Genomic DNA, 14,255 nt, shown 5'->3' with positions numbered 1-14,255 from the left:
ACACACACACACACACAAGCCTCACGTTTCCGCGCTTGCTTTCCAACGTGCTGCTTTGACGCCCAGATGTCTCCCCTGTGCCCGGCTCCTTACACACAGTTGCACGCTGCATACTAATAAACGTCAGCCTAAACGGGGGGAAAACGAGATGAACGAAACACACAAATGTCATTGCATCTCTTTCACACATTGATTCTCCTTCACGCAACATGTTGTGCCATCTTTTCCTCCCGTCTTTGCGCATTGCACGGTACCTCTAAAACGATGTTATTTAACGACATAACGGACATAACGACATTTTTTAACGGCCACACAGCCCAGTGCATTTTGCTTGGAGCGGATTGCTCGTCCACACCAACGTTTGTCGGGATTTGGAAAATGAATGGACCAAGAGCGTGGACTGTAGGGGGTGAAAGAAGAAGGACAAAGGGATGATTGGCTTTAAAATCCAAATGTTACCCAATTCTGTGTCACAGGAAAATCACCCCTTTAAATTACTGACTGAGACATGCATCTGTTGTGCTAAGTTCAATTAGCATTATGAGTGATCTGTCATGTTGCAACGTCCAGTTTATGCTCATAAATGAACGGGCGCGCGCGTGTGCGTGTGCATCCATCGCCTGTAGTCTGTAGCTCTGTGTTACTGCGCCAGGATGGAGATGACGCAAATGACCCAGCTCCCCAAAAAGTGTTTCAAGACGAACATGGCGGCAACTTAACACAGGACCTAAGATGATGATTATGATGAACGGAGAAGATCGAATGCAGTCCGCTCAGTTAGGGAAAGAGCAGCTCTTTCAGGATCTCGCCTTCCCTTGAGGAGATACAGGGACACAGCAGCTGCTCTATGAGGGTCTATGGGGAGAGGAGGCACGAGAGGAGGCATGTTGTCACACAGAAGTCAGTTTTTCTCCGAGGAGCCATGCGGAAAAGCGGAGATATGACCGCGCGTGGCTTCATCTAGCCGATCGACTCGGATACAGCTGCCTGGACCGCTGTTTACACGGGAAAAGCCCCTTTCAAGTCAATGCATTTTGTGGCAGAGGAGCCGTCGCGGTGGAGTCGGCCAGTGCTGCTCTTTCCTGAAATATGACCAGAGGTGTTTGGACGTGTCGGCAGCAAGATGACAGCTTAAAAATCTGGTTTGCACCCCGAGAGGACGAAAAGCCATTATTCACCGATTCGGAAAGGGCCCAGAGATGGCGACTGTCCTTAGCCTCTCTTTTGTTTATTACCGTTTTGCTCTCTGATCATCTGTGGTTCTGCGCCGAGGCGAAATTGACAAGGACTCGAGACAAACGGCTCGACAATTTGGCCGTCATGGACACGGTGGAGCACACGAACCATATACTTTCACCCAGCCATCAGCCCGTCAGAGAGCAGAGACTTATTTTTATAGGCAATTCTACCAAACCTCTGTGGAGACTTGAAACTTGTCACCCTGACAGCCTCTCCAAAAACTGCTTGACTTTCGCCGAGGCGGAAGCCGCGTGCTCGGGCCTCTCCGAGTGGAACCTGAGCGATTTCTATCTTTCTTTTTGTAATTCTTACTCGCTTTTGGATTTGTTTTACGGGTTTACGAGTCCGGACAATTTGACCTGTAACTTGGACATGGCTACGGGCGGTGATACATCGGGATGCAGCCGCTGCGTTCAGGCTTACCAAGGCTACGACCGACGAGCTCAGGAGAAATACCAAGAGTTTGAGCTTTTGGTTCAGAAATATGAAACGGATGTATATTCGGTGCGGACATGCATGGAAGAGTGCACGGTAGGATGCGTTTACATTTTTATTTTTTTTTTTTTTTTGGCCATTTGGTTGACAGAGTAAAAGAAGGTCGTAATGTATACTGCTGTCACATTAAATGAAGACGTTTCTTTCATATCAAGTGTTCCTATGTATAAACAGTACACGTGATTGTGTACGGTCCACTGTTGTGTCATCTGCGCGCGAGAATGCATCGCGCGGACGTGGGTAGAAGGTGCGCGCGCACTTGTGGATTAACGTGAAAGACGAAGGAGGATTTGCTGGCATCTTAAATGAATAAGTTTGGTTTACATGGGAGGGAGGTGATGGAAACACGCATAAATAGGTATTTTAAGCAATCTTGGGGGTCTGTTGCTGTGCAGTTGCTTCCACCCTCAGTTTTACGAAACGTTATGCAGATGCACCACAGTGCACCATCATGTCAGAAATAATGCATTGGTGAGTCTTGTCTAGATGACAATAATGTGCTTCCAGGCGTAGAGCTGCTCTCATTGTCAGTAATTACCTCAGTATGGAAGAAGCTGAGGGCATGTTCTCTCATTGAAACAGTCTTTGATTATTCTGGGTGTCCTATCTGCAGAGAGATACAGGAGAGAACAATACAAAGATTGTGTGCGTGTGTGTGTGTATGTGTGTGTGTGTGTGTGTGTGTGTGTGTGTGTGTGAGAGAGAGAGAGAGAGAGAGAGAGAGAGAGAGAGAGAGAGAGAGAGAGAGTGAGAGATGGCGCAGTGCTTTATGGAATTTCAATAACGTTAATAGCACAGCAGTGATTGTCCTGTGTAATCTCCGGAAGGCTATTCTATTCCATTTATTTTTGTCCCCTTCCCCTTCTGACATGGCACTGAATAACATTGCCACTGAACATGCATGAAATAGGACTGTTCCTCTTAGCCATTGCCTTAATAGAGCATTACTGAGAAGCTGCAGCAGCCACAGTGGAGAATAGCATATGAAACATGTAATTCCCAAATTATTAGCTGTAGTCAAGGTCCAGTTTTGCAGCTCAAATTTCCTGTGGTTTGATATGAGAAAACAAGGGCAAAATGTCCTGCCAAAACTGGCTGCATGACACTTTGTAAAGTACATTACACTACGTTTCACAAAGTGTGCAGCAGATTGTTGCACCTCTCTCTGTTTTTTTTTCTCTCCCTCTCTCTGTTTCTTCTATTCCTCTGCTGCTTTATTTATTTAGTTTTACTCAGGTTTACAGACCTGTGTGAATCGGTCCCTGTCCATGGTGCTGAATCGAGGTCATGGCACTCTTTTGCAGAACAAGACTACACATTATCACTAATGGCAATGCAGAACAAAGAAAGTTTATTTCACACCCCTTTTCTCCCTAGAATCAGTAAGAGTGATTATAGCTCTATTTACTTCTAGGTGTTCTGCTTCATAACGTTTATACATGGTGTTCATGGCTGAACATGACGGAACTAGTATTCATTTAGATTAATAAAATATATCAGAATGAAGAAAAAAAAATGGTTTGTTTTGAAATATAGTGATTTCCTTATTTTCTCAGTGTAGGTTTGTATATGAGTAAGCAAATATTTTCTTTTAGCTTTTAGATATTGAGGTTTTGAACTATAAAAAGCCATTACTGCATTAAAAGTGAACCAGGAATTGTCAGTATTGGATTGGAGTATGCTCTGTATGCCACTCACAGAAAGAATATTTACATTTCAGATGGCACACAAATCCAATGCGTAATCCATATTAATTCATTAGATTGTTTAGATACTCCCCAAAATTACGTTTCCATATCTGAGTCTCAAAACTCCAATATCCAAGCTTGTAGACAACCCAAGGCAGATAAATAGCAACTATGTGGTGGAAATAGATTTATAATCCTCCATCTGTCTAAATGTGTGTGTATGCATATGTGAAAGAGAATCAGAATGGATCAGAGAGAGATTTCTGTTTTCTTTTTTTTTTCTTTTTTTTATTTCCCCTAGTCTCAGTCTCAGGCAGCATGCCCCATGAACTGCCCGAATTTGCCAGAGTTAGCAAAATTATCACACGGGAGGTCAGCATGTTGTTTCCAATACATCCAGTACTGTAGGATCGGTCACATTATGCCGACTCACTGATAAGCGCCATCTACTATAAGACATGTTTGCATCGGCTCCATCATGTTTACAAGGGTCATTTAGTGAGTTGCGTCAGCAGCATGGGAGGCCCAACTTCAGATATTGCCTCAAAACCAGGAAGTAATCACATTCGTATAATCACTGTCAAGCGCAATTTGGAGTTAGCATTTTTCCCTCTAATGTTACATTTTTACTCCACTGATGGTTAAGTTAAGGTTTGGGGGTTCAGTTTATAAAATATGAATTCCTCTTCACGGTATTAAAGTGTGTACAGCTGAAAATGACTCGCTTCACAACTCATTTTTGGGCGCCCTCCTGTGGACATTACACCCAGAAAATGGAGCTCACACGTGCCCATACGTCCAACAACATTTAACGCTTTGGCCACTGGGGGCAGTGTTTCATATTTCGGTAAGCACAGACTGAATTTACCTAAAGAAAAGTCAACCCACTGTTTCCAATTTCACTGTGAAATCAGTCTGGAGTTAGGGCACACAGGATTTTTTTAACAGTGCCCCTGAAAAAAAAAGTTGTGTTTACAAAGTACCAGGCTGATACAAAGAGAGTTTTTGAGGAAGATCTAATAGCTGGATTTGCCAAAGTCTGCCATGTTAGAATCAGAATGAGAATGAGTTTTATTGCTAAGTGTGCTTACACACACAAGGAATTTGTCTTGGTGATAGAAGCTTCCAGTGCACAGAGAAAAACAACAACAAGATAGATAGTAAAATAAAGTGAATAAGTTATGTATAGAAATTAGAACGCTATTGGCCTGGAGCACTTCCAGTACCGGTATCATTACGGGATCCTTTCAATAAACCTCTGTGTTAATATATTCTCTCAAAGAACATCAAACATTTACTTGAAGTGACTTATCCAGACATGTTGTTGATACTGAGCGTCTAGGCGAGAGAGGCGATGAAAGTGGATCGTGGTTTAGATGCTCACAATTATTTCCTCAGCTGAAACATTGGGAATATTGGCTCGCTCCAATTATAATCAATGAATCCATTCAGTGAAGCTGTCTGCATGACCTAAGGTAAGATTTGTTTTTTGTGTTCCTAAATTTGTAAGTTGATTTGGATAAATGCTAAATGACTAAATGTAATAGTAAATTACTAGCACAGCTTTATTCATTATAATCGGTGAGATCTATAGATACGTTAAGAGCTCTACCTCTCAAACTTAAATTTTTTTTGGAAGATAAGATGTGTGCTACAGTTGTTAGTACTGCACGTATCCAGCCGTCTTGCTTCACTGCCCATGCATTCATTTGCGGTTGTTCTTTCGGAGATCTAAACACTTTAATTTCTGTTAGTTCCAGGCATCCAGTAAGTATCCAGCCACCAAATAGCATGGTCCACATTTTAATAATGATATTTTATGACAATCGTGTTAAAATTAGTAACGTTAATCGTGTTAAAGTCACAATGAATAAAGCGCCTCGCGTGGTTGTTTTGAATACATTCGACAACTAGCAGGAAAAGTTCAAGGCTCAAAGACGTCACATCCTAAAAATGGTCTATATATACAGATATACAGTTTTGTGCAAGGGAATGTAATTGTAGAAGATGGATGGTATGTTGAATAAATGTTAATATAAATATGAGTATAATATGAGTATGAATATTCAGAGTTTTGTTTGAGGCACTTCGTAGCAAGCTACATTTGAATGAACAGAACAAAACTGCATATTCTTCTTTGTGTGAGTTATGTCTGTGAAAAAATCATACCTTTTAATTTTGGATGGACAGAGATTCTACACACATTTTTTTTTTTCTGTACAAGCATTCACAGAGACTGTTGCATTTCTTTCATTCCCTTCGTTTCTAAGTGGGCAGTTCTAGGCTGGAATAAGCTGCAGTGTGAACCAGACTTTATGCCGTTGGTCAAAAGTCTGGCTACACGCAGCTACCTCTTCCCTAGAGGACTTATTTGAGAGATGCTTGTTCTTCCAAGGCTTTTTGTCGCTTAGAATGATTCTGACTGAATGATGTTGACTGACAGCTGCTGGCTGATGTGAAGTGGGCTCAGGTGTCCTATTTTGAAGATGAACAGGGTTTTTTTTGAAGGGTCAGACTAGGGTCAGCTCTAGAAGAGATTTTGTTAGTTTTTGCTTGCCAGAGAATATTTCCCTGTGATCCGTATACATAAACACATTTGTGTTTAATGGACATGCACTGAAAAAAAGTTTTAAAGCTCATTATTCAGCCTATTACAAGACTACTTGCCAAATAAACAAATACATGGACATGGAACATTGATTTGAGTTGAAATTATTTTATTAGCCTACTTGTAGAGATCGCACAGTGAGCCAAGAAGCAAGAGAGACAGCTCGCAGAACCCGGATGAGCGGTCTGATACATCTTAATCCCTGGATGTGCAGTTGTTACAGAGCAATATCTGACCGCTGGATGGCACCATTGACCAATCAAAATCGAGTATTCCAGAGAGCCATGTAATAAGTTCATATAATTGGTATACAGAGGATGTTGCTTTGTGTGTGTGTTTGATAAATGTGTGAAGCAAAACTGTAGTGTTGGAGCAATGGCTGTTCTCCTAATGAAATAAAAATATGAATCTGGGGAGTTGGCAGCCTTTTAACACAATCTAAATAGCAAATTTTTTTCTTATGTTTGTTTGACCTTTGCACAAGCATTGCACTTTGTATTTGAATTGTGGAATGTCTAGTTTAATGACCCCTACACTTCTTGAAGTTCAATTATATTTCAGGGGAAACAATCATATCTCTTTTATTGAAAGCATCTTTTCCTCTTCTTCTGTCTCTCCCTGTGTGTTTGCTCTCCTCCTCACCTTTGGTGGCCTGCGCACTGTTGCACACAAGTGGGGAGTTAATGACATTTTTGGCGAGATGCTGCCCTCTCGACAGCATGACAGTGTGACTTTGTAAGGGCGCTTTATTCACTACCTAAGCCATGGAGACTGCAGAGAGAGCTGAATCCAGCCTTCTGCATCCTTTTCTCTAAGGCATTAAATATGTATGGGACTAAAGAGCTATGGGCCTGCCAGATCTCTGTTTGCAAGGAAAATTAATGAGACAGAAAGACAGCAATTTCCACCTTGCTGCCTCTCATACGTATTCGGGAACAGACACTTCTGGAATCTTTTTGAATTTACATCTGTAGTGATTAACATAGAGAGGGTGGGTTCACACCTTGTGGGGATCCATCATATGTACATGAAGTGTGTAATTTCTGTGCAACTGGTGTTACCAAATGGGTTTACAAAATGGCTAACTACAAATTCTGTGTGTGAAAAAATTATACGTAAAATCAAATAAAACATTTAAAATATATAATCTAAAATTGATATGTCAATGCCTACATTGAAAAAAAATAAAATAAATCCTGTTGGTTTTACAAAAAAAATAAATTAAAAATAAATAAATAAATAGAAAAAAACTGGCAGCCGTGGTTGCCAGAATAATTATGTAAAAAATACAGTAAAAATGTAAACAACTTTACAGAACAACCTGTAAATTTTACAGTTTAAAACTTGTAATTTATATGACCACGCTGGCACTGTAAAAATTTAAACTTACCTGGAAAGCCACCTAGACTAGCTTCATGTTACAGCCCCCTGTATAAACACTTCCTAAGACTTGGCATTGATCAAAATCAAATATTGATGTTTTTCGTGACATCATTTGACGGGTGTTTTGCCACTCACCGCCATTGCCTACCCCCGCTGATGGTCACAAATTTGGCTGTGAGGAAAAAGTCACATGACTGAAACAAGTCAATACATGCACATACAGTATAAACACCATAACAATTATGCATATATCGCCATATTTTAGGTCCACCCATACTCTAGCCCAAGGGTTTTTAAAACTGTTTGATGCCAACAAACAGGAACTCATTTACCCACACTTTAAAAAATGTTTTGTCAGGTAATTAAAACATTTGCTGGGTAACTGGTTTTGTTCAAGGAAAACGTATTGTTATTTTTGTATGACTGAATCAACCTGATTACATTAGGTAAAACCAGTGAAAGTCCATTTTAAGGGTTAGATCAAGTAGAAATAACTCACACATTGAACCTCAAGTAGAGGAAGGAACTGGCAAGTGCAAGTGTTTACTCTCCTCAGGTGGAGAATAATCTAGCTGCAGGGTTTTTCCACCTGCATCTAGGCAATGAAACCAACCACATAGCCATAAACAAACAGTAACCAGACCTTTCATTTAGTCCTGCCGCAGCCAGAGCAGCAGGTAACTCCTTAATCCTTTCCAACTAGACTAGATTCTTCAAATCCTTTAAATCAATGCTTCCTACTCGAGTCCTCTTTAACCTTTTCTGGAAGGCCAGATGGTGAAAGGAGGGCTGGTGGAGGAGCACTTCTCTCGCTCTGAGGCTCATATGCCACTCCGTGTCCCTGGAGTTGGCTTATCGTCCTCAGCCCTGGGGCCTTTTTGCCATGGCACAGAGGCTCAGCGGAAAGCCAGAGGACAAAGCCAAGGATCACGATCCTATTCTACTGCCACCGCACCGCACAATTACTGTCAGCTTTGTGCACACATGGGTGTATTTATCGATGTGTTGTGGATTGCCAAGACAGTTATGAAATGGAAGATAAATGAAGTTGGAAGTTGAAACTGTCTTTCCCCATTGACAGTTTCAACTTCCGACAAAGAGTGTCACATGACTGCTTAGTCATAAAGCAGAGGCATTGAGACTGGTGTTTCATAATTATGAACAACAAAATGAGTCATTGAGTCAGGATGTGTACAACATTGCATGCTACTGTATAGAAATTCAAGACATTGAGAGATCAGAAAGACCATGGCATGTACAATGTTTGTTTGAAAATTGCTTTCTAAAAAGAACAAGTTGCACAATACTGTTTCTCAGACATACATGAGTCTAGCTTACAGTAATAACCTGTGTTTCAGTGAGTGAATCAGTCATCCATGCCTAGTGAGGAATAAAGTTGTCTGACTGATTCAGACAGATTCATTCCCTCTGATTCTTTAAAAAGAACAACACCAATTAAAGGAATGTTCCGGGTTCAACACAAATTAAGCTCAGTCGACAGCATTTTAGGCATAATGTTGATTACAACAAAAATTAATTTCAACTCGTTCCTTCTTTTCTTTCAAAAAAGCAAGAAACAAGGTTACAGTGAGGCACTTGCAACGGAATTGAATGGGGACAATTGTTGGAGGGTTTAAACAGAAATTTGAAGCTTATGATTTTATAAAAGTATTTACATTAATTCTTGTGGTAAAACTCATGTATTATTTGAGCTGAAAAGTTGTTTAAATTGTAAGTGTTACAGTAATTTTAAGGTTTTAGGGTTTGTTGACATTACATCGTCATGTAACAAAGTTGTAAAATTGTCTATAACTTTAAAAAGAAAAGGTTGGTAAGTGATTTGATCACACTAAAATCATGTTTACATGCATATTGCTTATGTCTTGTGGCTATACCTTTGAAACAGTGAGTATTTTAACATTAAAAATTCACTTCCATTGTAAGTGCCTCACTGTAACCTCCATTTTTGCTGTAAAGTATATAACTTTGTCGTGATTTTTCATCATTTTGTTGCATTGCATACTCTGCAGCAGTGCAGTGCCTTTGGCGTTAACATGCAGGAACTGCATATGCATGTTTTTTTATGATTTCACATGTATGAAATGTGATTGTTGGATATGACATAACACTGTTATATAACACATAAATAAGCATGCATATTGTACAAAACACACATCACACTCACACACACTTTTTCCCATGCACAAACATTGAAGAAAACAAGCAATAATTGTGAGTGCTGTTCACTGCAGGTCCAGGCCTTGTTCTCTCTTCCGGTCTAATTCAATTTGTGACCTCTTGATTCTCTATGCTGTACTTGGTCCACTCCTCCAGCATTCTCTCTTTCTATCTCTCCCTCTCTGTGAGGGGTTGCATCTCTCATCCACTGCTGCTGCCAAAGTCTTCTATTAAATCAGTCTTTTGCACTATCAAAAGAGAAGTGATTTTAGCTTTGTTTCACAACCTTGTGAGCTGCTTAACCCTCATGGTACCGCACAAGTGATTTGGTCTGCTCAACATAGGCAGCAACTGAACTCGGTTCACAAATGGCACTTCACATGGTAATCAACAATTGATTTCAGTACATTTTAACGTTAGCATGTTGCTAAGCTAAGGGTAAAATAATCAATTTTAATTACACTTAAGTATTTTATATATAGTTTTCTTTTTTAAATGCAATTTAAGTAAATTTTTAATCAACTTTTCCCTCAACGCGTCCAAAGTCTTTTTATTTTAATTTTTTAATTTTAAGGATTCATCCTATGCTGCATTATAATTTGGCCAAAGTGAGGTAGTCTACTATTTCTAAGGAGGCAGCATAATTAAGATGCCCACCTTTTGGAACAGACTTCATGTGGGGAGCGCACCTATGCTGCCTTTAAATTATGCATCTGTAGGCAGCTCGGTTTTGGAATAGAGCATTTGTCTTAGACATTTACTCTCTAAAACACACATTAAAAAAAATCTTTCTTTCCCCATCTATCACTTGTCCTATATCTCCCCCTCTCTCACAGATCTGTATGTTGGATTCACTCTATATCTCTATAATAGGCTGTGTCCACACAGGCCCAGACAGACTTCCTGTGGTCCCTCAGGACTGCCTTTTGAACGTGGCAGTTAAGACAAGCCTTTCTTCCTTCTATCTCCTGAATGGAGGATGGCCGCATACTCTTCCAGCTACTTGTTTTACTGAAAACTAATCCTTTCTGCAGGCTACATTCTGTTGAACAACATGTAAAACCTCTGCAATCTAGAAATCTGCTCCCTTAAATACAATACAATTAGTTCAGGTTGCGAATTACATATGTACTGTTATTAAAAAGCAGCACAGTGTCAAAAGGGTAATGTTGCTGTGGCACAGAAGATATTATCACATGTTTAAATGACACATAACACGGAAGTAGGAACAAATGTGATACTTTAAGCCTATTTGTGGGTGAATCTTATGAAACCTGTGGGGAACATGTCTGGGTAATACAGTACTTCACCCTTAAGGGAAAAAAAGGGAAGCAAAGTTTTTCTAAAAGAAATGAAGACTTTTGTGATGAGAGGGAGGGCTGAATCTGAATCTGGCTAATCAGCCGGGAGGGGGATAATGACTAGATGGAGGCACCAGTTCGGGAGAGAGAGAGAGACGCACACACGTGGCCATGTTGTGTGTGTTTCCTTATGTTTTATGTTGGTTTAAGTTTATGTTGTCCATTAAACTCTATGTTGACTGTTCAGGCAGTTCCCTGCCCAACCTTTACCTGTTACATTGGTGGTGAAACCCGGGAGGGAGGAGGGATGCACTGTCACAGAGTCTTTGCCGCTGCCATCCGCCAGGGGAGCAGCTGCAGCCATCTACCTGGGGACAGAGGGGTCGCTGGCGGCCGCCGAGAGCCAGAGGAACCGCTGCCATCCGCCGAAGAAGGGGAGAAGTGGTTCCGTCCGCCAGGGGCCGGAGGACTCGCTGCCGTCCGCCGAGGGAAGAGTGAGCTGGCGTCCGCCATAGGGCGGAGGAGTGGTTGAGGACCGGGTGATAGAGCGTCCGGGAGTTCGGGAGAGAGAGAGATGCACGTGGCTGCGTTGTGTGTGTTTACTTATGTTTTATGTTAGTTTTAGTTTATGTTGTCCATTAAACTTTATGTTGACTGTTCAGCCAGTTCCAACCTCCTCCTTGCCCAACCTTTACCTGTTACACTTTTTTAGAAACATTAGATGTTTTGCATTGTTACATTATTTTCATGAAAATTAACTATTAATTGTATGTGCATGCGCATTTGCCCCATATAAGCTGGTTCTCACACACCATTTCTTCATAATTTTCTGACTGAGGACAAGAACGCTTCACTCGTACCTCGAAACTCTGAAGTAGTAGTGCGGCCATGTTTGCAATGTCTCGTTCCCTTCATCTCAGGGAACCGAGGTTACAAGAGTAACCAGAGTCATTCCCTATTGATTCAGTTCACGAGACATTGCTGAATGCTTTGGGGAACAGAGTCTCATCACACAGCGCTACGTAATGTAATACCCTTAAATGCACAAGGGTATGAAACACTTAGAAGAATATGTATATAAGGTCACAGGCCCGTCAGGTGGTGACTTAGTAAAATATCTCTTTATTGTGTAGGAAAATGAACAACCCCACATGGTGAAAACCAGACGGGAAGTTAATCTTAGTGTGAGGATGGATATGAGTCATATAATACACATAGTATAATTTAACCCCTTCGTACCAGAGGTAGGGAGGGAGATTTATTATTTTTATTGGAAGTGCTTGTGACTTCAAGTGGGAGTAAATTGGGTAGCGGCCTACACAGGTGACTGTATTAAAATATAACAGGTTGCTCGTCCATGATAAGGGGTTCGGGCTCACCCGCCAGGTGTTAGAATAGTACGTTCTCTAGACAGAGAGGACTCGTGAAGCGATGGATGCCACGTCTAGGTTATAAAACCTCGCGAACATGTTTTGCGAAGACCATTCTGCTGCAAAGCATATATCCTGTAGGGATATACCATTTGTCCATGCCCATGAAGAGGCTATGCCTCTAGTTGAATGTGCTTTCATGGCTATAGGGCATCTCACGCCCTGTGATTCATAAGCGAGGGTGATCGCATCAACAGTCCAGTGAGATAGCCTTTGTTTGGAGACAGACATGCCTTTTGTTCATCCTCCATAACAAACAATGGGCTGATTTGACAGTCTAAACTGGTAAGTGCGCTCCACATACAGTATGTGCGCAATACCCGTACGGGGCATAATAAATGCCGTTTGACTGAGGCCAGAGCCAACAGCATAAGAGATCTTTAGAAATCTTTAAAGAGAGCACACATAACTCAATGGATTCCAGATGTTCGACTGGGGGGGCTCATGGACGCCATCAGCACCAGATTCAAGTCCCATGTTGGAACCGTAGCAGGATGTGGGGGGTTCAAGCACCTCGCTCCCCTAAGGAGCTTTATAATTAGATTTTGTCTGCCTATAGAGGAGCCAGCCTCTGGTGCATGAAATGCCGAGATGGTCGCTACATAAACCTTAAGCGTTGATGGAGTAAGACCTGCATCCAACCGCTCTTGAAGGAATGTAAGGATCTCTGTTATGGGGTAATTCACTGGGTCTTTGCTGTGTAAAGAGCACCAATCCATAAAAACACGGCATTTTAGTGCATAGAGGCGTCTCGTGGATGGCGCTCTAGCCTGCACAATGGTGTTTATTTCAGACTGAGCCAATTCTGGCTTGTTCATTGCGCTCCGTTCATGGGCCATACGTGTAGGTTCCACAGCTCTGGCTGGGGATGCCAAATCATGCCCTGCGCTTGAAAGAGTATTTCCTATGGAGGGCCGCCTAATATCTCCATAATTTCTGGAAACCATAGTTGGTTGGTCCATTTCGGTGCATTGGAAGAATCCATAACAGTAGCACATCTCGTGACGGGACCATGGACGATATAATGGCATTGAATCGAGGTGGCCGGCGTGCAGATTGTAGCGTATAACCATGCTAGATTGTTTTTTGCACCCAGTCTGACACACCCATCAGAGCTCGCTACGCATCTGCATGGTGAGACAGCGGGTGCATCAGTTCACTCTTTATAAGAGATAGAGCGCCGCTCGCCATAGGGAAGCGATGGAGCATAGTGTGTGGGGTGTGAGAAACGTGAAGAGAAATTGAGCCCTTTTTGGAGAATGTGTGAGCGTTTCGTGCAATCACAACAAGCGCTTTTCTTTTTTCATTTATAATACATTCTTTATTTGTAAACAACACACCAGACATGCCTGTCCAAAACCACCAAATTACCATCACCTTTCCGATGGCCTGTGCGGTAACTTTAGTAGCTCACAGCGCCAAATCTGTGGCAGTGCAGAGCTCTTTAACCACATCAGGGTTCGGGCCTTGCTCATTCACATCTTTGAGGAGCTTTGGCTGAAAGACTTGAAGCACTGCCATGCTGTGGAGTGCTGAACCAGCCAGGCCGGCCACTGTGTAAGCTCTTCCAGCCAGTGTGGACATCAGTTGGCATGGCTTGGAAGGGTGGCAAAGGGACAGATATGTGCTGCAACCACCTCGTCAATTGGGGGAAGCTTAGCATATCCCTTATCCTCAGCGTGGTCCACTGTTGTGAGGACCACAACTCGTGAGACGAATAGGTCACGCACAAGGTCTTTGTGAGCTCATCGTGGACTTCCGGGAAGAATGGCGCAGTTTTCCGGACCGCGGCCTGCTGGCGGCGGCCGGCCTGCAGGAACCACTCGTCTCATCACTCGGCTTCCTCATGTGGTCCCTCAAGACTTAACACAGAGGAAGTGGTCAGGAGGGTGCGGGAGGTGGAATCGTCCCTCAGAACGAGGGCGACCCTAGA

The 14,255-nt window shown here is 42.1% G+C and overlaps 1 protein-coding gene across 1 annotated transcript in view; it reads left to right on the top strand.

Moving 5' to 3' along the window:
- The first annotated feature begins 563 nt into the window (after positions 1–563).
- The window catches only part of LOC127448598 (NALCN channel auxiliary factor 1), a 196,738-nt gene continuing 183,046 nt past the window's right edge, over positions 564–14,255 (top strand). Inside the window, exon 1 of the mRNA XM_051711264.1 lies at positions 564–1,770. Within this exon, the coding sequence (XP_051567224.1) occupies positions 1,090–1,770 (681 nt within the window). The 5' untranslated portion in view covers positions 564–1,089. The remainder of the gene's footprint in view (positions 1,771–14,255) is intronic.

This window comes from Myxocyprinus asiaticus, chromosome 11 (genome assembly GCF_019703515.2).
Source record: "Myxocyprinus asiaticus isolate MX2 ecotype Aquarium Trade chromosome 11, UBuf_Myxa_2, whole genome shotgun sequence".
Lineage (NCBI taxonomy): Eukaryota > Metazoa > Chordata > Actinopteri > Cypriniformes > Catostomidae > Myxocyprinus > Myxocyprinus asiaticus.
Note: the sequence above shows the minus strand (reverse complement) of the source record. Positions and strands in the feature narration are given on the sequence as shown.